This window comes from Capricornis sumatraensis, chromosome 6 (genome assembly GCF_032405125.1).
Source record: "Capricornis sumatraensis isolate serow.1 chromosome 6, serow.2, whole genome shotgun sequence".
Classification (NCBI taxonomy): Eukaryota; Metazoa; Chordata; class Mammalia; order Artiodactyla; family Bovidae; genus Capricornis; species Capricornis sumatraensis.
This window is the reverse complement of record NC_091074.1, coordinates 75,156,099-75,181,006: the sequence shown is the minus strand read 5'-3', so window position 1 is coordinate 75,181,006 and position 24,908 is coordinate 75,156,099. Positions and strand designations below refer to the sequence as shown.

The 24,908-nt window shown below is 40.5% G+C and overlaps 1 protein-coding gene across 2 annotated transcripts in view; it reads right to left on the bottom strand.

Moving 5' to 3' along the window:
- Positions 1–24,908, bottom strand: part of LOC138080855 (contactin-associated protein-like 3) — a 185,463-nt gene that overhangs the window by 117,976 nt on the left and 42,579 nt on the right. For both annotated transcript variants that reach the window (XM_068973702.1, XM_068973703.1), the window contains exon 3: positions 1,328–1,475. In XM_068973702.1, coding sequence (XP_068829803.1) covers positions 1,328–1,475 — 148 coding nt within the window. The remainder of the gene's footprint in view (positions 1–1,327; positions 1,476–24,908) is intronic.

Here is a 24,908-nt window from a genome sequence, read left to right as displayed (position 1 = left end):
ATCTCCGCTGTTCAACAACTCATGCCCACACCCATCCCTCTACCACAAGAACACTAAATTTCTACTCCCCCAGTTTATATATGTTGTTTCATCTTACAAGCACCATCCCTACCCCCACCTTACTGCCCACAACCTTTACTTTGAAAACTGAATGTCAAAAAGATTCCTTTTCCAACCCAACCCCTCTATTCCCCATGCCCCATGATCATGTTACAATATCTTTGCTTTGTATAATTTTATGACTTCTCATAAACTCCTGACAAAGAAATAAATAATCTCAGAAGCATCCTCCACATACAATCCAGTTCTCTGCAGATAAATTCATATATGACCAGTGAGGGAATAAAGAATTCAATGTCTGAATAGTATGGTAGTCGTGAATACAGAATGAGGAAAAAAGACAGTTTTAAATCTTAGATCCAATATGTAATAGCTCTCACAAACATCTAATTTCTCAAAGGTTTGGTTTCTTTCTTTTCTGAAGTAGTGAGGTTACTACTATACTGAATTCATTTGGTTAGAGTGGGAGTTGAATGAGAAAATGTTGCAGGAGGTAGGATCTGACATATTAAATATCCTGTGTATGGTATATCTTATGGTTACACTTCTCTACAAAGTTAATCCTTTGATCAGGGACAGAATGAAGTGTGACAAAAACCCCAAGGTGTTCCCAGCCAACCTATTCTTCAGATCACTCTTCCAGTTTTCCAGAAGATTATATTTTAAATTAACTTTTTCATTTTTGTGTTCACTTACAAAATACCAGTATATTCTAGACGTTCAAAATGGCAGCTGTAGATTTGATCCCCCATGTATTTCATGGAATGTTTTTATGCTTGTCTTTATGCTCAAATTGACTGCCAGCATCTTTGCTTTTATTGACAGTGGGGAAAAGCCGGAAGACATAAAACATAAATGATGTTCAAAAGAAATTTCCACAGCAACCCAAGTAGAGAGAAAAGGGAATCGCCATGAGGACCAGGGAACATGGGGACATCTGTTCTTACCTGTGTTCCCCCAGGAGGATCATTCCATCAATCACAATAAATATAACTGCTCTTGCTGTGAGCTTTGTTCATTTTATGAAGTGCCCGCTATATAACAGATACTCGGCTAACCTCTGAGAATCTAAGATTTTAAGGCTCATTTCGGGTCCTCCTCTGAATTCAACCTTAAAATAACTGTAATATTTTCAAGACTTTCCATAAAATCAGTTCTGCCTGCACAGATATTTAAAAGGCTGAAAAAGTAAAGTTCCATTTTCAATTTAGTGTTTAGAACACAACACTCCATCAAAAATCTCATCTGAGGAATAAACGCCACTTACTGTAGGCACACCCATACACTTCAATCCGCATCCCAATCCTGCCTTTGGGGTTCCAGGTTAAGGGGAGGAAGCGCAGGAATCTGGCTTCGAAGGTAGGCTGGAGTCTGTAGTGCACCACACTGTCTGCATTTGTGTTTCCTGGAAAACCCTGAGAGAAAACAGAGAAAGGAATCAATGTGTCTGCATAATACCATCTTCCTGCTCTCACCTCACAGGTTGCCGCTGCTGCTGCTAAGCCGATTCAGTCGTGTCTGACTCTGTGCGACCCCATAGACGGCAGCCCACCAGGCTTCCCCGTCCCTGGGATTCTCCAGGCAAGAACACTGGATTAGGCTGCCATTTCCTTCTCTAATGCATGAAAGTGAAAAGTGAAAGTGAAGTCGCTCAGTCATGTCCGACTCTTAGCACCCCTTGGACTGCAGCCTACCAGGCTCCTCCGTCCATGGGATTTTCCAGGCAAGAGTACTGGAGTGGGGTGCCATTGCCTTCTCCACCTCACAGGCTAATAATGAGCAAACAATGCTTCACTTTGTTAGTATGCAAATTCATGGCTGCTTTAGAGCAACTCTGCTAACATTTGAGGCATGTGACAATCTCTCTTCAGTGCCTGGATTAGTCATCATCATCTAAACTTTCCTTATTTGTACGGTAGTTTAAGCTTCAATGGCACCATTAAACTGGCTATAAACCTGCTGCTTTCGAAGACCCGCATTTAGAAAGTTGCTCAGCCCCCACCTAAATCATTTTCTAATCTCCAAGTAGTCAAGACACACAGCCTCACTTTCAGGACAAACAAGCACAATGCCAGCTTGCAGGATGTACAAAAAGAATCCTAGACCCTAAAACTTGAGAGGTGGGGGGATCTGACCAGTGTTCTAGTTCAAAACCCTTAACTTATAAATGCAAAAACGTTAGTTACTTAGACATGTCTGACTCTTTGCAACTCCAGGGTCTGTAGCCTGCCAGGCTTCTCTGTCCATGGGATTTCCCAGGCAAGAATACTGGAGTGGGTTGGCATGCCCTCCTCCAGGGGATTTTCCCCACCCAGGGGTTGAACCTGCATCTCCTGCACTGTAGGCAGATTCTTCACTGCTGAACCACCAATGCAAAACTCAAACCCAAGAAAATGAAGTCTGTGCAGGCATGACAGCTGTCTCCACTGTGGCCAGGACAAGATCGTGGAGATTCAAATTTTGGTCTGTGTTCACTGTGCTTTGTCAGGCTGCCCCAAGTCATCAGTATTTAAAAGGTGCTTGGGGAAACACACCAACGCCACCTGCCACAAGATAAGAGGTGTGATTTCTCAACTGTGGGCATCTGGCTTCATGCTAGAAGGGATCAGCATGAGAACAAAGAAACTTGTTATAAGGAGTATGACTTCTTTTTCATGGTGTTCTTTTTAATGTAAATATCAGAAAGTAGGGAAACCAAAAAATGGATATTGTTGTATGCATATACATCAATTATAGAAATGTTACTAATGACTTATTCATTTTAAAAAGACTTACATGTAGGTGAGAAAGCTTGCATAAACACAGCACCAACTTCAACACGCAGGAAGTGCATTCCAATGCAACTTTGCCAGACATCCTGGCCAGCCTCTCTTTAATAGTGTGTACTGTTCTGCTGTTTAGTCACTTAGTTGTACCTGGCTCTTTGTGACCCCATGAACTGTAGCCCACCAGGCTCCTCTGTCCATGGGATTTCTCAGGCAAGAATACTGAACTGGGTTGCCATTTCCTTCTTCAGGGTATCTTCCTGACTCAGGGATTAAATCCTCTTCTCCTGCTTGGCAGGTGGATTCTTTACCATTTCCCAGGCTTCCCACCTGGGAAGCCCAGAGTTTATTGTGCATGAGCTCATGCCAAGTAGCTTCAGTCTTGTCTGACTCTTTGCAGCCGCATGGACTGTAGCCCCTGTAGGCTTCTCTGTCCATAGGACTCTACAGACAAGAATACAATTTCCTTCTCCAAAGGATCTTCCCAACCCAGAGATCAAACCTGCATTTCCTGCGGTTCCTGGATTGCAAGTGAATTCTTTACCACTAAGGCCCTGGGGAAGCCCCAGAGTTTACTGTACTTTAAAAAATGATGGGTGGGTTTCAGATGAAATGAATCTAGCTGCCTCATATTATAAAATCTACTTCCCTCTCACCTCTGCCCTCTTGCCAATCTTGGTACATTAACAACTGTACATCAATCTCTGTCCTGAAGTCTCATGACAATCTGAAAGAGCATCACAAGTCATCTGTAAAGAATTCCTTTTGTCTCTGCCTTCAAAGAGAAACCATGTGAAACCAAGCAGGATCACATGGGACCTTCCTGGAAGAGACTCCCCTGCACCATGCCCTCCACTTGTCTCCTATCTATAGAGAAACTTTAGCTTCCTAGGCCTTCCCTGAGTTCCAAAGAGTAAATTTAATCATAGAAGTGAAAAAATGCAAAAAAAAAAAAAAAGAAAGAAAGAAAGAAAGCAAAATAATAAGTTTAGCTATTAAAGTTAAAGACCTTTAGTACCTCCTCAAGGGCTATAAATATTATTTTGAGCCATGTCCTTTGAGCTGTTTTGAAAATATAAAAACCTCCACCAGGTGGAAGAAGTTAACTATATGCTGCCCATAAGCACATAGATCCCAGACTGGTTGGAATCAGAAGGCTGATGATTTGACTTCTGATTATCTCATCACCATCCAGTCAGAAGAATGTCCATGAGCTGATCACATACCTCACAAACCCCTTTCCTTACCTGTCTTAAAAAATCTTCCCCTGAGCCATTGGGGAGTTTGAGTCCTTTAAAAAATACATATATATTTATTTTTAATTGAAGTATAATTGGTTTACAGTATTGTATTTGTTTCTGCCAAACATCAACATAGTTTGAGTTCTCTGAGTCATACAGCAAATTCTCATTGGCTATCTACTTTATATATGTTAATATATGTTTGCATGTTACTCTCTCCAAACATCCCACCCTCTCCTTCCTCCCACCCCGACTGTGTCCATAAGTCTGTTCTCTATGTCTGTCTCCACTTCTGCCCTGCAAATGATTTCATCAATACCATCTTTCTAGATTTCATATATATAATATTAATCACTCTTTAAGCACTACCTACCGGGACTCCTTGCTTGGCACCCTGCAGTCAATGCTTTACTTTCCTTCACCACAACTCAATGTCAGCAGATTGGCTTTACTGCATGTAGGCAAGTGGATCCAAGTTTGGTTTGTAATCCAACTGCAGGGCTCCTCTTTCTCTCCACCTAAGCCCTAGGACCTCCTATAGCCTCCAATGAACCAGGACTTTTACCAGTTCTTACCACCTTGAGAATTTTAGAGTCACAAGTCCCAGTTTCTGTGCTTAAAACTCTTCAGTTCAGTTCAGTTCAGCTGCTCAGTTGTGTCCGACTCTTTGTGACACCATGAATCGCTCTATATCTCTTTTTAAAATTGTTTCCATTGATTCTTCATAATATTCTTAACTAATTTTCCCAGGTGGTCTGTGCTCCAGGGAAGCCATAACCACCTAAGGTATTCTTAAGCATAACACAGCATCTTAACAGAAAATGCTGTCCCATCTACAGACCTGACCAGTTTAAGCTCTGAAAACAAAGACTAAGGTCTCTTAGGTATATGTGTCTCTTTTGAAATCTACTGTCAAATGTTACAGCTATCTAAATTCCACCAAATTTTTGGAACCCATAATCAAAACATAAAACATAGAATTATTTTGGGGTGGGCTACCTTCAAATTCTACACTCTTTGATCTCACAAAATTTCATTATTCAGAAATCAAAGATGACACACAACAGACCTCCATTTAATAATAATAAACTCAGGGAACAAAAAGAGGTTGATGCTTTCTCATGCTCACTTGCAGTACAAGGACAAACCCACCTAACCTGCCAAGCAGTTAATACAAACAGCCAGATGTATTTATGCCACCAAAGAGCAAGACTCCTTAAATCAACTGGGAATATTGTCTGCCTAGTTATTTAGCTTTGCAAAATGCTGGGCCAGGTTTAACAACCAGATCAAACCGAGCCAAATTGGTAATCAAGTTTGTGAACCGTCACCACCAGGGAGATTTCCTTGGTATAAACAAATGGAAATAAGAAAAGAGAAGACTCAAATGTAATGAGAATGCATATTCCAGAGGTTGTGGTGCTGCTTCTTGGCTAATGAATGAAATGTCACCATAAGGTCATTTGATTAGTTGAATCAAGGTCTTTTGAATAGTTGGTCAGTCGTGTTCAACTATTCATGACTCCATGGACTTCAGCCCACCAGGCTCTTCAGTTCAGTTCAGTTCAGTTCATTTCAGTCACTCAGTCATGTCTGACTGTTTGCGACCCCATGAATTGCAGCACGCCAGGCCTCCCTGTTCAATGAAAGTAAAATCTTTGATCTATATCATCTTTTCTTTCAAATGTTACAACTGCTACGCCAAGATCAGGTAAACCTTTTTAACAGCCTCTCTACTCCAAAGAAGAACTCAACAACATCCACTCCCAAACTTTATATTGGACCCCAGGCTGATATGTGTAGAACTAGCATTTTCTCAGCTCCACCACTGCCCAGGATGTGGTACTAAGCTGATATTGTCTGTTGCAAGTAACAGTTCTTTTGTCTACAAAACCAGTTTGATAAAATGTTTAGAGTATTAATTGAGAAAAATATCTGAAATGTAAGCTACTCACTGCCTACCTATAGGTAAACGTTTCAAAAGTCATGGCTGTGAGGACTTTGGCCATGGCTGATATTGGGATATCATTGTTGCATCTGGCAGAGACAGCTCATCTGTCAGACTCTGCAAGCTGTTCTTAATATTTTATCTGAGGTTCAATATCCAAGCACTTGCATGTGTGTGCTCAGTCGTGTCCAACTATTCGTGACTCCATGGACTATAGCCCACCAGGCTCTTCAGTTCAGTTCAGTTCAGTCGCTCAGTCGTGTCCAACTCTTTGCAACCCCATGAATTGCAGCAAGCCAGGCCTCCCTGTCTATCACCAGCTCCTGGAGTTCACTCAAACTCATGTCCATCGAGTCGGTGATACCATCCAGCCATCTCATCCTCTGTCGTCCCCTTCTCTTCTTGCCCCCAATCCTTCCCAGCATCAGAGTCTTTTCCAATGGGTCAACTCTTCACACGAGGTGACCAAAGTACTGGAGTTTCAGCTTTAGCATCAGTCCTTCCAAAGAACACCTAGGATTGATCTCCTTTAGAATGGACTGGTTGGATCTCCTTGCAGTCCAAGGGACTCTCAAGACTCTTCTCCAACACCACAGTTCAAAAGCATCAATTCTTCGGCGCTCAGCTTTCTTCACAGTCCAACTCTCACATCCATACATGACCACTAGAAAAACCATAGCCTTTACTAGACGGACCTTTGTTGATAAAGTAATGTCTCTGCTTTTTAATATGCTGTCTAGGTTGGTCATAACTTTCCTTCCAAGGAGTAAGCGTCTTTTAATTTCATGGCTGCAGTCACCATCTGCAGTGATTTTGGAGCCCCCCAAAATAAATCTGACCGGATGCCATGATCTTCGTTTTCTGAATGTTGAGCTTTAAGCCGACTTTTTCACTCTCTTCTTTCACTTTCATCAAGAGGTTTTTCAGTTCCTCTTCACTTTCTGCCATAAGGGTGGTGTCATCTGCATATCTGAGGTTATTGATATTTCTCCCAGCAATCTTGATTCCAGTTTGTGCTTCTTCCAGCCCAGCGTTTCTCATGATATACTCTGCATATAAGTTAAATAAACAGGGTATATCTACAATATACAGCCTTGATGTACTCCTTTTCCTATTTGGAACCAGTCTGTTGTTCCATGTCCAGTTCTAACTGTTGCTTCCTGAGCTGCATATAGGTTTCTCAAGGGGCAGGTCAGGTGATCTGGTATTTTCATCTCTTTCAGAATTTTCCACAGTTTATTGTGATCCACACAGTCAAAGGCTTTGGCATAATCAATAAAGCAGAAATAGATGTTTTTCTAGAACCCTCTTGCTTTTTCCACGATCCAGCAGATGTCGGTTCCTCTGCTTTTTCTAAAACCAGCTTGAACATCTGGAAGTTCACGGTTCACGTATTGCTGAAGTCTGGCTCTTCAGTCTATGGAATTTTCCAGGTAAGAATTCTGGAGTAGGTTGCCATTTCCTACTCCATAATATCTATGATATCCAGGTAAACTGGAAAGGAACGTCACTTTCTACATTCACTGTAATTCCAACATTATAATTGAGGCTAAGAAGCAAAGTTGATATTTATTTTAGCATAGCTAGGAAATGAAATTATTTGCTAGGAATGACATTTAACTTTTTAAATTTTCCTTATATATTATTACTTCTTTCTGAAGTACTCTTTTTATTGAATACAAACTGTATTTCAGATTGGTATGACGATAATGCTCTACAACAAAAGGGATTTCTCTTTTTGTTTTATTGAAATTTAAGACAGAATACTCTTTGAGAAATACTTCAAGTGAGAATAATCAATACTAATAGTCTATGAATAGAGGAGCTTAAGAACTTACTGTTTACAGTTTCTGAGATCTGCATACAAAACATTCACTATATGTGATTTTAATCCTAATCAATATTTGGATTGTATGTGTGTATGTATGTATACATACATGTGGGCTTCCCAGGTAGCTCAGCTGGTAAAGAATATGCCTGCAATGCAAGAGATCCTGGCTCGATTCCTGGGTGTGGAAGATCCCCTGGAGAAGGGATAGGCTACACACTCCAGTATTCATGGGCTTCCCTGGTGGCTCAGATGGTAAAGAATCTGCCTGCAATGCAGGAGAGCTGGGTTCAACCCCTGGTTTGGGAAGATCCCCAGGAGGAGGGAATGGCAACGCACTCCAATATTCTTGTCTGAAGAATTTTCATGGACAAATGACCCTGGTGGGCTATGGTCACAAAGAATCAGACATGACTGAGCAACTAAGCACAGCACATACATACCGGTACCCATGTGATTATCTTAAACCATTCTAATTTTAGGAAATTACATTATTTTGTCTTATATAGAACTATTAATAGTTCCTTTGCAAATAAATAGATGATTCATTTCTTTAAGATGCAGAAATTTAAGTGAAATTAATTTGGAGTAGAATGTATCTCTAGTAACACTCCACTCTGATATCTGGGGTTTATTACTGAAATGATCTCATATTTTTTACTAAGCTGACATTTATTCTTTTTAAAATGTGGCATAATCTATCATTATATAATTTTCTTTCGTGTTTTCAGAACAGACATAAACGCACAGGCTGAGCACAGAATGTCAGGAACAAAGGTCTACTCTTGCCTTGTCCTAACAAGTAAAAAATAAAAATAAAAAAATGAAGCTTGTAGGAAATAAGATTCTTTATCAGCTGAGCTACCAGGGAAGCCACTGGAGCAGCGGCTGTGTGGTGCTGGAGCAACTTTGAGGAGATACCCCACGTCCGAAGACAAAGGAGAAGCCCCAGCAAGATGGTAGGAGGGGCGAAAGCACCTTTAGAATCAAACCCCATAACCACCAGAGATGCTCAAACATACCTTGTGCACACCAGGACTCAGAGACCCCGCAGCGACTGAGACAGCACTGTGTTTGAGTGTCTCCTGTGAAGGTGTGGGTCAGCAGTGGCCTGCTGCAGGGGCAAGGACTCTGGGTGCAGTAGATTTGGGTATGGAATAAGCCTTCTTGAAGGAGGTTGCCATTAACTCAGCACAGAGCCACTAGAACTTACACAGGACTGGGGAAACAGAATCTTGGCGGGCACAAACAGAACCTTGTGTACACCAGACCCAGGAGAAAGGAGCAGTGACCCCACAGAGACTGACCCAGACTTGCCCATGAGTGTCCAGGAGTCTCTGGTGGAGGCGTGGGTTGGCGGTGGCCTGCTGTAGGGTTGGGGGCACTGAGTATAGCATTCATCACCATTATCTTCATTACCTCCACCTTAGTTTGGCCTCAGGTCAAATAACAGGGAGGGGACACAGCCCCAACCTTCAACAGAAAATTGGATTAAAGATTTACTGAGCATTGCCCTGCCCATCAGAACAAGACCCAGTTTCCCCTTCAGTCAGTTTCTCCCATCAGGAAGCTTTCATAAGCCTCTTATCCTTCTCCATCAGAGAGCAGACAGACTTAAAACCACAGTTACAGAAAACTAACCAATCTGATCACACAGACCACAGCCTTGTCTAACTCAATGAAACTATAAGCCATGCCATGTAGACCCACCTAAGACGGATGGATCATAGTGGAAAGTTCTGACAAAACATGGTTCACTGGAGAAGGGAATGGCAAGCCACTTCAGTATTCTTGCCTTGAAAACCCCATGAAGAGCATGAAAAGGCAAAACTATAGGACACTAAAAGATGAACTCCCTAGGTCAGTAGGTGCCCAATATCTACTGGAGATCAGTGGAGAACTAACTCCAGAAAGAATAAAAAGATGGAGCCAAAGCAAACACAACACCCAGTTGTGGATGTGACTGGTGATGGAAGTAATGCCTGATGCTATAAAGAGCAATATTGCATAGGAACCTGGAATGTTAGGTCCATGAATCAAGGCAAATTGAAAGTGGTCAAACAGGAGATGGCAAGAGTGAACATTGACATTTTAGGAATCAGTAAACTAAAGTGGATTGGAATGGGTGAATTTAACTCAGATGACCATTATATCTACAACTGTGGGCAAGAATTCCTTAGAAGAAATAGAGTAGCCATCATAGTCAACAAAAGAGTCTAAAAGGCAGTACTTGGATGCAATATCAAGAATGATAAAATGAACTCTGTTCATTTCCAAGGCAAACCATTCAATTCTACAGTAATCCAAGTCTATGCCCAGACCAATAATGCTGAAGAAGTTGAAGTTGAACGGTTCAATGAAGACCTACAAGACTTTCTATAACTAACATCCAAAAAATATGTCCTTTTCATTATAAGGGACTGGAATGCAAAAGTAGGAAGTCAAGAGATACCTGGAGTAAGGGGCAAATTTGGCCTTGGAGTACAGAATGAAGCAGGGCAAAGGCTAACAGAGTTTTGCCAAGAGAACACACTGGCCATAGCAAACATCCTCTTCCAACAACACAAGAGAAGACTCTTCTCATGGACATCACTAGATGATCAATACTGAAATCAGACTGATTATATTCTTTGCAGCCAAAGATGGAGAAATTCTATTCAGTCAGCAAAAACAAGACTGGGAGCTGACTGTGGCTCAGATCATGAACTCCTTATTGCCAAACTCAGACTTAAATTGAAGAAAGTAGGGAAAACCACCAGACCATTCAGGTATGACCTAAATCAAATCCCTTACAGGGGATGTAACAAATAGATTCAAGGGATCAGATATGATAGACAGAGTGCCTGAAGAACTATGGATGGAGGTTCAGGATATTGTACAACAGGCAGTGATCAAGACCATCCCCAAGAAAAAGAAATGCAGAAAGGAAAAATGGTTGTCTGACCAGGCCTTACAAACAGTTATGAAAAGAAGACAAGTGAAAGGCAAAGGAGAAAAGGAAAGATATACCCATTTGAATTCAGAGTTCCAAAGAATAGCAAGGAGAGATAAGAAAGCCTTCCTCTGCAATTAATGCAAAGAAATAGAGAAAAACAATAGAAACGGAAAGACTAGCGATCTCTTCAAGAAAATTAGAGATACCGAGGGAACATTTCATGCAAAGATGAACACAATAAAGGACAGAAATGGTATGGACCTAAACAGACGCAGATGATATTAAGAACAGGTGGCAAGAATACAGAGAAGAACTATACAAAAAATATCTTCATGACCCAGAGAATCACAATGGTATGTTCACTGACCTAGAGCCAGACATCCTGGGATGTGAAGTTAAGTGGCCTTAGGAAGCATCACTAAGAACAAAGCTAGTGGAGGTGATGGAATTCCAGTTTGATGTATTTCAAATCCTAAACGATGATGCTGTGAAAGTGCTGCACTCAATATGCCAGTAATTTGGAAAACTCAGCAATGGCCACAGGACTGGAAAAGGTCAGTTTTCATTCCAATCCCAAAGAAAGGCAATGCCAAAGAATGCTTAAACTACCTCACAATTGCACTCATCTCATACACTAGCAAAGTAATGCTCAAAATTCTCCAAGCCAGACTGCAATAGTAGGTGAACCATGAACTTCCAGATGTTCAAACTGGATTTAGAAAGGGCAGAGGAATCAGGGATCAAATTTCCAACATCTGCTGGATCATCAAAAAAGCAAGAGAGTTCCAGAAAAAACATCTACTTCTGCTTTATTGGCTATGCCAAAGTCTTTGACTGTGTGAACCACAACAAACTGGAGAATTCTTCAAGAGATGGAAATATCACACCACCTGACCTCCATGCAGGTCAAGAAGCAACAGTTAGAACTGGACATGGAATAACAGACTGATTCCAAATCATGAAAGGAGTACGTCAGAGCTGTATATTGTCACCCTGCTTATTTAACTTATATGCAGAGTATATCATGAGAAATGCTGGACTGGATAAAGCATAAGCTGGAATCAAGATTGCCGGGAGAAATATCAGATATGCAGATGACACCACCCTTTTGGAAGAAAGCGAAAAAGAACTAAAGAACCTCTTGATGAAAGTGAAAGAGTAGAGTGAAAAAGCTGGCTTAAAGCTCAACATTCAGAAATGAAGATCTTGGCATCTGGTCCCATCACTTCATGGAAAATAGATGGGGAAACAGTGGAAACAGTGACAGACTTTATTTTGAAGGGGCTCCAAAATCACTGCAGATGGTGACTGCATACATGAAATTAAAGACACTTATTCCTTGGGAAAAAAGTTATGACCAACCTAGATAGCATATTAAAAAGCAGAGACATTACTTTACCAACAAAGGTCCATCTAGTCAAGGCTATGGTTTTTCCAGTGGTCATGTATGGATGTGAGAGTTGGACTATAAAGAAAGCTGAGTGCCAAAGAATTGATGCTTTTGAACTGTGGTGTTGGAGAAGACTCTTGAGAGTCCCTTGGACTGCAAGGAGATTCAACCAGTCTAACCTAAAGGAAATCAGTCCTGAATATTCATTGGAAGGACTGATGCTGAAGCTGAAACTCTGATACTTTGGTCATCTGATGCAAAGAACTGACTCATCGGAAAAGACCCTGGTGCTGGGAAAGATTGAAGGTGGGAGGAGAAGGGGACGTCAGAGGATGAGATGGTTGGATGGCATCACCGACTCACTGGACATGCGTTTGAATAAACTCCAGGAGTTAGTCATGGACAGGGAGGCCTGGCCTGCTGCAGTCCATGGGGTCACAAAGGGTCGGACACAACTGAGCAACTGAACTGAACTGTACTGAACTGAGGGAATAGGATGAAAATCCTCATAGAGAAATCAGCCACTGGTGCTTCCTTAGAAGTCCTACTGTAGATTCAGAGATTTTATAGTGGGTGAGTCAATGTTGTGCAGAATGAACATGTGGCAACAGGCTTCAACAAAATCTTTTCTCCATCTTGTTACCTGTGTGACCTTGCGGGAGTCAGTATTTCCATATGTAAAGTAGGAACAAGACTATCTATCCTGGAATTTTTATGAGTCAGTGTAAGGAATTTAAAAGGCTTATCATCTAGCCATTTTCTTAATAACATTATCCTGTTAGTTATCATATAATTTTTTAAAAAGCCAACATAATGTTTTCCATTATTGATCACCAGAACCTCTTTAGTTTGATGTAGACTCAATATTCAATAACTTAAGGGCATTCCAATTGAATATTTTGTTGAGGTGATGGGATTCCAGCTGAGCTATTTCAAATCCTAAAAGATGATGCTATTAAAGTGCTACACGCAATATGCCACCAAATTTGGAAAATTCAGCAGTGGCCACAGGACTGGAAAAGGTCAGTTTTCATTCCAATCCCAAAGAAAGGCAAAGACAAAGAATGTTTAAATTATTGCACAATTGCACTCATTTCACACTCTAGCAAAATAATTCTCAACATTCTCCAAGCTAGGCTTCAACAGTACATGAACTAAGAACTTCCAGATGTTCAAGTTGGATTTAGAAAAGACAGAAGAACCAGAGATCAAATTGCCAACACCTGCTGGATCATAGAAAAAGCAATTCCAGAAAAACATCTACTTCAGCTTTGTTGACTATCCTAAAGCCTTTGACAATGTGGATCACAACAAACTCTGAAAAATTCTTAAAGAGATGGGAATACCAGACCACTTTACTTGCCTCTGAGAAACCTGTAAGCAGGTTAAGAAGCAACAGTTAGAACTAGGCATGGAACAAAGGACTGGTTCCAAACTGGGAAAGGAGTACGTCTAGGCTGTATACTGTCACCTTGATTATTTAACTTATATGAAGAATACACCATGCGAAATGCCAGGCTAGATGAAGTGCAAGCTGGAATCAAGATTGTGGGAAGAGACATCAATAACCTCAGAAATGCAGATGACACCACCCTTATGGCAGAAAGTGAAAAGGAGCTAAAGACCCTCTTGATGAATGTGAAAGAGAAAAGTTTAAAAGCTGGCTGAAAACTCTGGCATCCAGACCCATCACTTCATGGCAAATAGGTGGGGAAACAGTGGAAACAATTACAGAGTTTATTTTCTTGGGCTCCAAAATCACTGCAGATGGTGATTGCAACCATAAAATTAAAAGATTCTTGCTCCTTGGAAGAAAAGCTATAACAAAACTAGACAGTATATTAAAAAGCAGAGACATCACTTTCTCCCAAAGGTCCATCTATTCAAGGCTATGGTTTTTTCAGTAGTCATGTATATATGTGAGAGTTGGACCGTAAAGAAGGCTGAGTGTTGAAGAATTGATGCTTTTGAATTGTGGTGTTGGATAAGACTTTTGAGAGTCTCTTGGACTGCTAGGAGATCAAACCAGTTAATCTTAAAGGAAATCAGTCCTGAATATTCATTGGAAAGACTGATGCTGAAGCTACAATACTCTGGCAACCTGATGCCAAGAGCCAACTCATTAGAAAAGACTCTGATGCTGGAAAGATTGAAGGCAGGAGGAGAAGGGGGGGACAGAGGATGAGATGGTTGGATGGCATCAGTGATTTGATGGACATGAGTTTGAGCAAGCTCCAGGAGTTGGTAAAGGACAGGGAAGCCTGGTGTGCTGCAGTCCACGGGGTTACAAAGAGTTGGACACAACTAAACAACTGAACAGCAACAACAATTAAGAACAAACATCGTTTGATAAAGTTTTCGGTTTCCACAAGTGTGGTTCTTTCACTATGCATGAAAGTGACTGAAATCTGTGGCTTGGGGTCCACTCACATGCTATAATAGTGTTTCCAAAATAATTTATTTAGAAATTGATGATATTTCTGAAAAGTTTCTAAGTCACATCAGTGGCATCTAAACAAACATGAAATAAAATTGGTAAGAGGCTCTTGCAGGGCCAAGGTCTCTGGTGTAATGTGAGTCATCACAATTCTGTGTTGAATGACCTTCAAGATGCCTATAATGCATTCATCATTTTAAGTTTGAAGTATTTGTGTCTTAAAGATTTTTATCAATTCTTTATTTCAAGATGTGAGAGGCACTGTTTATAGAAATAGGTCTCAATGCATTAGAAATAAATGAAGACTGTCTCTACTCTGTGCCACTAGGAATTCTGGCATCCATAATTCAAGCACAATGTTAATTGTATTTGCCATCCCTGAGGTAAGGGGTAGGATGTTGCTGGGATGAAGAGGGTACACAAGAATCCCCAAGTTCTAAATCTGACCTTTTTAATTGCTGGACTATGAAGGTCTTAGACAAAACATTTTACATACCCAACTCTCAGCTTCTTCATGAGTCATGTGGGAATAGCAATAATTGTTCAAAATAGTAATATTTTGTCCATGTTATTTCCAGACACTCACAGACCACAAAAATGTATACTCAAATGATTTCCTATAATTGGACCATGAAAAAGTTCTACTCAATAGCTTTGAAACAAATGTTCTTGTTAATTATTTTTAGCATCTTCATGAACTGCAAAATACTGCATTATTTATACATGAATAAAATTGAGGAAAGTATCCTCCTTTCAGTTTAGTTTTATCAAGTGAGCTGAAAATTCAGTAACATGGTTCATGATGTCAAATATGTGACCTGGACTGATTACTCACTCCTTGAGACTTCAGTTCATCCAAAGAAGGGTGCTTTGTACCAGAGGAACTCTAAAGTTTTCTCTTGTGTAGATACGTTTACCTCAACATGTTCCAGAAAGTAACAGAATAATCTCTGCTTCTACTTGGTTAAGCAAACATCTACCTAAAGTACACTTAAAACATTTTCTTTCCAGACATTTATATAATATATTCTGCTGTGAAAATGTCAGGTTGTGGTCAATGTGTTGGGGAAAGTACACGTGTGGGCGTGTTCATTTGCTTCAGCATGTCCGACTCTTTGTGACCCCATGAATTGTAGCCCTTCACTCTCCTTTGTCCATGAGACTCTCCACACAAGAATATTAGAGTGGGTTGCCATGTCCTCTCCAGGGGATCTTCCTGACCCAGGGATCAAACCTGCACCTCCTGCATCTTCTGCATTGCAGGTGGATTCTTTTATCCACTGAGTCACCTGGGAAGTCCAGGAAAAGTATGCACTTAATCCATATTTTCAGTTTTGGTTTACAGCCTCTTGGTGGAAGCAAGTCACCAAGCAAAAAAACAAAAGAAAAACAAAGCAAAAAGAGATAGCCATCTCCATGGGTCCCACCACCTTCTTCTGCAGCAAGAGGGAACCTAGCTGCCCTGTAGCGGAGCACAGCTACACCACACAGGAATCCACAGCATCTGGGCCTAGAATAATCCAAAAAGCAGGGCCAATGCAGGTATGTGAAATTAAGTCCTAAATGCTACTTTTAATTGACATGCTTTTGTTAACCACTGTATTGTTTAAACTGCAGTGTAAGAAATAAAGAAATATTGAAATCAAATATTTTTCAAACACATTGCTAAAGTTACAGATTTTTTACTGTTTTTTCCCTCATGCTTGAAATATTAATCTAGGGTGAAAGATAGACTTCCCAGGGGGCGCCAAAGAACCCACCTGCCAATGCAGGAGGCACAAGAAATGTGGGTTCGATCCCTGGGTCAGGAAGACACCTAGAGAAGGAAATGGCAACCCACTTCAGTATTCTTGCCTGAGAAATCACACGGACAGAGGAGCCTAATGGGCTACAGTCCATGGGTCCGCAAGGATCAGACATGATTTGGCAACTAAACCACCAGGATGAAAGACAAGTCACCCTCCTGTGCAGCAAAAGCACAGGCCAAGTTTCTCAATATTCTTTCTTTCCCAATCTTTCTAAATGATCATGAAGAAAACATTTCAGAAGACATCTGAAAATATGTTTGGGACGGGGACAAGGCGGTTGAAAAGAGATTTTTAAAAAGCCAGGAAAAATTATTTCCAGTGACATTAAGACCATATTTTTAAAATCAATGTATTGTTATTGAAAACAGTGCAAGAACACCGCAAATAAAACTACATGTAATTTGATACATGGGCACAAATTTAGTTTTGACAAATAACTAGCTTCCAACATTTCAAGAGTAACCTACAAGAATAAAATGTAGTTAGTGTTATAAGGTGGAGAAGGCACTGGCAACCTACTGCAGTACTCTTGCCTGGAAAGTCCCATGGATGGAGGAGCCTGGTGGGCTGCAGTCCATGGGGTCACTAAGAGTTGGACATGACTGAGCGACTTCACTTTCACTTTTCACTTGCATGCATTGGAGAAGGAAATGGCAACCCACTCCAGTGTTCTTGCCTGGAGAATTCCAGGCACGGGGGAGCCTGGTGGGCTGCCGTCTATGGGGTCGCACAGAGTCGGACACGACTGAAGCAACTTAGCAGCAGCAGCAGTGTTATAAGGAATGCCTCAAACGAGTATTGGATGGTGTGCATACTCTATTGGCAGCTTCAAGGAATTAAATAAAGTAATAAAATTAAAGGAATTGAAGTATTTAACTCTGAGTGTAGATAATTTTGAGACTACTGGGATAATAGCACTAACCCAGTGGCCTGCTGTATACACTGAAAATAGTAATATGCAAATTCGGTGATTTGTATACAATTAGGAAGATTTCCACCCACTCCAGTATTCTTGCCTGGAGAATCCCAGGGATGGTGGAGCCTGGTGGGCTGCCGTCTGTGGGATTGCACAGAGTCGGACATGACTGAAGCGACTTAGCAGCAGCAGCAGGAAGATTTCCATTAAGAAGTTCTGTTGACTTAAAGTGATACCAACATGAGTTTAGTTCAACATTAAAATACTTCAAATGGTAGAGAATGGGCCCAACTGCATGCTGCCCCCAAATTTATAGATTGAAATCCTAACCCCCAGTATCACAGACTGTGACTGTATTTGAAGAAAGGGTCATTAAAGATGTGACTAACAGTAAAATGAGGCCATCAGCATCAGTCCTAATTCAATCTGACTGGTGTCCTTACTAGAAAAGAAAGTCTGAACACAGAGAGGTATCAGGGAAGCCTGCATGCAGTGGAAAGACCAACAGTTGTGAGCACACAACAAGAAGGCAGCCGTTTGTTACCATGCAGAGAGGTTTCAGAAAAAAAACAACCCTGTCAACACCTTAGTCTGGGACTTCTAGCCACCAGAAGTGTGAAAACACTGATTTCTGTTGTTTAAACCATCTGAATGTGGTATTTTGTGACCATAGGTAGAGCAAAATAATACTCTTAGCTTCTGGACTGGGCTCTGGTGGTCTTGCTGAGTGACTTGGATCAGTAAGTCCCTTATGGACTTCTTATTTCTATAGGAGTATGAAAAAGATGTAAGAAATTTGAGATTGTTCAACTCTATCCCATATACTTTACAGATGAGATTGAAGCACAGACATATTAATATCACTTATGAATTCTTCTCCCACTGGAATATCTTGAAGAAATATTTTTCTTCTTTACCATATCTGTAAATCAGTACTTTCTAAAAGCTTATTCTTTATCAAATTTTACTTTAGTTGCAAGAAATACTGAAAATCTTTAACAAGTAAAACTAGAAATCGTAGCATTTCAAAACCATCACATTTCTACAACCCTTTAACATATCTATGACACTCCTTAGCTGTCTTTCAAAATCAGTCCATGAAAAGTTATGATACTTACTGTCACAAGAATGTACATACTGTTAGGGTTCTCTCTCTCTGCTCTTTTCTCCCTCCCTTCTTCCCCCTCTTTCTCTCCTTTTCTCTCTCCCTCTCTACTCCCTTATTACTGGATGGCTTAAAAATGGAACAATGTTATCTGGGTTAATGAGCCAGATAGACAAATAATGTAATCCTGTCTATGAATTATTTTCAAAATGATAAGTATTTTATGTTCTATTATTCTAATTATGCTTCTGCAAAATTCATGACTTTACATCTATCCTTTGTTTATGAAATTTTAGAAATGGACCTGAGACAATAAATGGCTATATATTGTGTCCAAAAACAGAAAAAAAGAAAGAAAAGGAAAAGAGTCCCAAGGTGGTGCTAGTGATCAAAGAATCCACTTGCCAATTAAGGAGACTCAAGAGACAGGAGTTTGATCCCTGAGTTCAGAAAACCCTGTGGAATAGGAAATGGCCACCCACTCCAGTATTCTTGCCTGGAGAATCCCATGGACAGAGGATGAGATTACAGCCTATGGGATTGCAAAGAGTTGGACATGGCTGAGCAACTAAACATACAACATACAGACAAACTTGCAGCAGTGGAATAAAAAATTCCTCCATTCAAAATTTTCTTCTCAAATCAGAATATTTTGATTTATCCTACATTGTGATTATAAGAGAGACATACTACTGCCACAAATTTTGCTATTATTTCTGCAGAAAAATAATAATGCATTCAAAGTGCTTGTCACAATTCTGTTTTCAAAAGAAGTGTTAACTTAAGTATGATTTAGCCAAATATGTTTAAAAATATGTTAAGATCAAACAGCTGTTTTTAAACTAATTGTGCATTTAAAGCTAGTAAAGTAATGCTCAAAATTCTCCAAGCCAGGCTTCAGCAATACGTGAACCATGAACTTCCAGATGTTCAAGCTGGTTTTAGAAAAGGCAGAGGAACCAGAGATCAAATTGCCAACATCCACTGAATCATGGAAAAAGCAAGAGAATTCCAGAAAAACAGCTACTTCTGCTTTATTAACTATGCCAAAGCCTTTGTGTGGATCACAATAAACTGTGGAAAATTCTGAGAGAGATGGGAATACCAGACTACCTGACCTGCCTCTTGAGAAATCTGTATGCAGGTCAGGAAGCAACAGTTAGAACTGGACATGGAACAACACACTGGTTCCAAATAGGAAAAGGAGTACGTCAAGGCTGTATATTGTCACCCTGCTTATTTAACTTCTATGCAGAGTACATCATGAGAAATGCTGGGGTAGATGAAACACAAGCTGGAGTCAAGATTGCCAGGAGAAACATCAATAGCCTCAGATATGCAGATGACACCACCCTTATGGCAGAAAGTGAAGAACTAAAGAGTCTCTTGATGAAAGTGAAAGAGGAGAGTGAAAAAGTCGGCTTAAAACTCAGCATTCAGAAAACCAAGATCATGGCATCCGGTCCTATCACTTCATGCTTAATAGATGGAGATTTTATAAGAAAAGCAAAAGTCTGTGAATGTGTCAGAGCAGAGGTAAGACAATTTGCCATGGGTTTCTCACATTTCTGCCCATCGTACTAAAAGAGCACCAGCTGCCCTTTATTCCCATCTCTCTTTCCAAGGATGTTTATATAGAAAACAGCCTTGTAAGATAACATCTTCTTCCAAAGCAAAAGGCAAGCACGGTTATCTCCCAAAAGATTCTGATTCCCTGAGATCTTGCAACATAACCCATTGTGAATGCCGACATCCATCTGGGCTTACCCACATGGCCTTTGTGTGACTCAGGGTGAAGGAGAACCAAGGCAGATATTCTGACACTCATGTTGCCTGTGATGTTTGATGAGTAACCAAGTAGGAAATAAGACCACTGTCTCGGACCCAGAAGTCTCTTGTCTTCTATGGCATCCATGAAAATGGCAGGTTAACATGTAGCAAATAGAGCAAAGGGTCAGACACTCCAAAGTTCTGGATGAAAAGATTAAAGTTTATCTCCCAGAAGACTTACTAGAGAATGTGTATGAAAATTTCTGCAACTACATAATCTATTTAATTCAAGTCACTATGGAAATGTTTATATATTTTAACATTGATCTGCTATTTTATACATTTCTGCTCTTTTCTTTTTTTATTGATGCATGATTAGAAGTTCTCCTTTGCTTCCTTTTTTAAAATAGTATGTCTTACATTGCTTTTTGATAGAAAATAACAATAAAAATATAGTCTATGATCTCACTAGTCAGAAAATCCCTGGTGACATATAAAATAAGTAATAGACACTGACATGCCCGGCTAGAAAACTCAAATAATACAGAAAAGCTTAAAGAATGAAGAAGCCACTCTTTCATCCAGCACTGAATTTAACCATTTTTTATAGTTTATTATGGGCTTCCCTGGTGGCTCAGCGGTAAAGAATCCGCCTGCATTGTTGGAGACTCAGTTTCGATTCCTGAGTCAGGAAGATCCCTGCAGGAGGACATGGCAACCCACTCCAGTATTCTTGCCTGGAGAATCCCACGGACGAAGGAGCCTGGCGAGTTACAGTTCATGGGGTCCTAAAGAGTCAGACATGACTGAAGCAACTGAGCATGGCATGGCATACAATGTTATTTGTACAGTCAGATCTTTATCATTTCAAAATGTTTATATCAATACTTCAGTATGCGTTGATGATCTTATTTTTAAACTCAAAGAATGTTCTATATTTGCTAAGTATGCAGGTTAATCTGTGACCTTGTGATTTCATAGTCACAGGAAATGACGGCATTATTCTTCAAACAACTACTACTGTCAGGAAGCAGACTTTTCCTCTGCCAGCTTAGGTTTAGTAATTAGGGGCCTGCAAATTAAAATGACAAAAGACCAATTAACAAGGGGAAAAGTTTATTCATATATATGGCAGCTACCAAGAGAAGTAACCATCTCACTGTGTCCTTGTGGAGTGCTTCCCATAAATGAAGCCCTGAGCCAAGCACAAGTGCTTATATCAGTTCAGTTCAGTCACTCAGTCATGTCTGACTCTTTGCGATCCCATGAACTGCAGCATGCCAGGCCTCCCTGTCCATCATCAACTGCCAGAGTCTACCCAAATCCATGTTCATTGTGTCGGTGATGCCATCCAACCATCTCATCCTCTGTGGTCCCCTTCTCCTTCTGCCCTCAATCTTTCCCAGCATCAGGGTCTTTTCAAATGAGTAAGCTCTTTGCATCAGGTGGCCAATGTATTGGAGTTTCAGCTTCAACATCAGTCCTTCCAATGAACACCCAGGACTGATCTCCTTTAGGATGGACTGGTTGGATCTCCTTGCAGTCCAAGGAACTCTCAAGAGTCTTCTCCAACACCATAGTTCAAAAGCATCAATTCTTCAGTGCTCAGCTTTCTTTATAGTCCAACTCTCACATCCATACAGTGCTTATATAACCTCACCTAATTTTCTCAGTGACATAGTCTTTCTCACCTAAACATGAATTCAATCAGTCTGACTGTCTGAAATGAAAGGAGGAATTTGTTGATGTTTCCTAGTTTGTAAAGAAAATTGCTTATTATCACTTTTCTTCTGGATTATTTTGCAGACATTAGACTGAAGTGTTAGAAGAAAATTCCCCGTTTTAGTTTAGGAAATATTCCTTTATTTTTATCACATCTTACCTATAAAAATTTCAGAAATGCAAATATAATACAATGTAGTATAATATATTCTTTACAAACAAATAAAAGCAAAGATTTATATCATTCATGAATATGCTAAAAAAATAAATAAATAACAAGATTAACAATTCAAACCTGACACCTGACTACTATAGGTAGTGCAAATGATTAAAGGTCTATAGAAGACAAACTATAAAAAAGGATGATATGATGAATTGCATGAAATTTATAAACATTTAGCAAACTATGAGGTGTGACTTGAAATATACCAGAAATGGCCACTGTCTCTCAAAATAACTGTTCTATTCCTCCTAAGGAGCCACCATGGCATTGAAATATTGATTTACTGTGAATTTCAAAGACTTTTCAATCTTAAGAAGTGTCTTTCTGAAATGGAACTACCCTTTGCGGCATTCTTCTAAGTCAAGGTCTCTCATCCATTTATCCATCCAACAATATTATTGGACCACAGTTGCCAGCAGGCATGAGGCAAGGCTCTGCAAAGGATGGGAGAGACAGAGAAAGAGTTTTCCTAGAAGAGCTCACATTTTCACCTCCTTTACTCTCACCTGAGAGCAACTGGCACTGAAGGCATGGGAGAAAATGTTGATGTCTGAGTCGGTAAGAGGGAAATGACAGGACACTTTCTTTGACTGCCTTACTATTCTGCCCTGAGCTAGCTCCATGGACAGAACATAAAACATGTGGAAAGGCTGTGCCTGAGTAAGTGGTTTCTATATGGACTATTTCTAAGACAGTGTTATGCTCTTACAATTTCTCACTTTTATTGTATAACTGTCTCAGCTCTGAGTACATTTCAGAGAAAAATCTTAAGTGAGCATTCAAGTAAAGCAATAAAAATGTACTGCAGCGTGATCAAGTGAGTATTTTAGCAATTTATAATTATGCCTCTAACATATAAAATGCTCCACACTTCACAGGTTGGGCTTGTTAGCAGGCAGATAAATTCATGAATGTGTGCAGTCTCTATTATATTTCTGTCCTGAGCTATTTTTCTTAAAGAATTTTATAGCTGCTTACAGGGTGTTTTAAGAACAATACTTCAACTATTTTTTTTTCTCATTTTAAATACTAACTCCAGATATTGTAGGAATATTCAAAGATAGAACTCTCCTGTTCTTCTGCCTTGAAGAAGCTTTTTAGTTTGTGTTTTTGAGTAAGCTATATATTGAAAGTAATACAAGTGTGGTAGATGTCATGATAGAAGGATGGAATTTTCAGTTCCCTATGTGTTTCTCAAAGGTTCAAGTAAACACAGAGGAGCAGCTCACTGCCTTGTTGCTTCTGCGCAAGCTCTGCCTGTCCCATCACTGAGTGCCCGTCATCCTTGTGCAAACTGGCAGGCGGTTTACAGGCCTCAGGGGGTCTGTATCTCAGCTTCAAAGCTGGACCCATTAGGAGAGCCCTGGGGGACCACATGAGCTGCTCACAGAGTCCTACCTCAGCCCAGGAGAGTAAAGAGGGAGACTGAGGGCAGTGACACCTCTCAGCACTGCTGCCCCTGGACTCCCTACCTGGAGGTAGTGATGGATGCCCAAAGGTACTGAAGCACTCAGAGCCTTTTCTGCCCAGGTTTGCCATTCATATAAACTTAGTGAGGTAGCAATGAATTTATGGAGAGGACAATTTTTTTTTTTTAAGTCACAAGAACTAAGAATTCCTGACCTCTTGTGATTCCAACTTGGGTAAATCTCTTAATCTCCATGAACTTCCAATTTCTTGTACAAAACAGAGGTTAACAGTGACTCCCTGACTACCCCTGCCAAGGAAGGAAGATATATTGATGCTATATATAAAATGAAAAACTACACCAGAGTTCCATGGCCAACAGTCTATCGAATGAGGCAAGGTAGAATAAAATTTTGAGCCAATTCTAAGAGACAGTGAAGGACAGGGAAGCCTGGCATACTGCAGTCTACAGGATCACAAAGAGTCGGACACAACTTAGCGACTGAAAGACAACAAGAGTAAAAACAGTGACAGAAGGACCAAAAACAAAAAGACAAGGTGTTCTTTTCTTTTGCACTATAATGAATGCACTGAGGAGTTTGAAAAATGCCTGTAGCTGGGTATTGATGAGCCCAGTGGGCACCATAGAAACCTCAGCTGGATGTCTGGTGTTTCAATGCTGCATCACCATTAACTAATAAGAAGTCAGTTTCCTCTCCCTAACTTTCAGAAGACTAAGGATTGGACATTTTGGAACAATGAGCAATAGCGAAGTCTTGCTTCTCTCACCTTGAGGAAGGAAAATAAGGTTGAAAAGGAGAATAAAGAATGAAGATGATTGGACTGTAAATTGTTTTAAATTTCCTAGTTCTCTGCTGCCTCAACACAAACAGGCTGTGAGTGTCCACCCAGGGAAACCGGTACACCAGTGCATTCAGGCTGCTTCCTGCTTCAACATTTCCTTTTTGCCCTCCTCTGACTGTAACCTTGGGCTTCCCAGGTGATGCAGTGGTAAAGAATATGTCTGCTAATATAGGAGGTGCAAGAGATGCAGGTTGGATCCCTGGGTCAGGAAGATCCCCTGGAGGAGGAAATGGCAACTTATTCCAGTATTCTTGCTTAGAGAATCCCATAGACTGGTGGGGTACAGTCCATGGAGGTGCAAGAGAGTTGGACACAATTTAGTGACAGAGCACATACACTGACTATTACTTAGACATTCCAGGAAACAATGAAATCTTCTCAAGCCTTTCTCCTCCAAGACTTGCCTGAGGTCCTCTCTCTCAACTCCCCACAGGCTGCTGTGTGGTGAGGTATGCCCTGCCTCCCTCTCAAGCATCTGTGAGTATAATA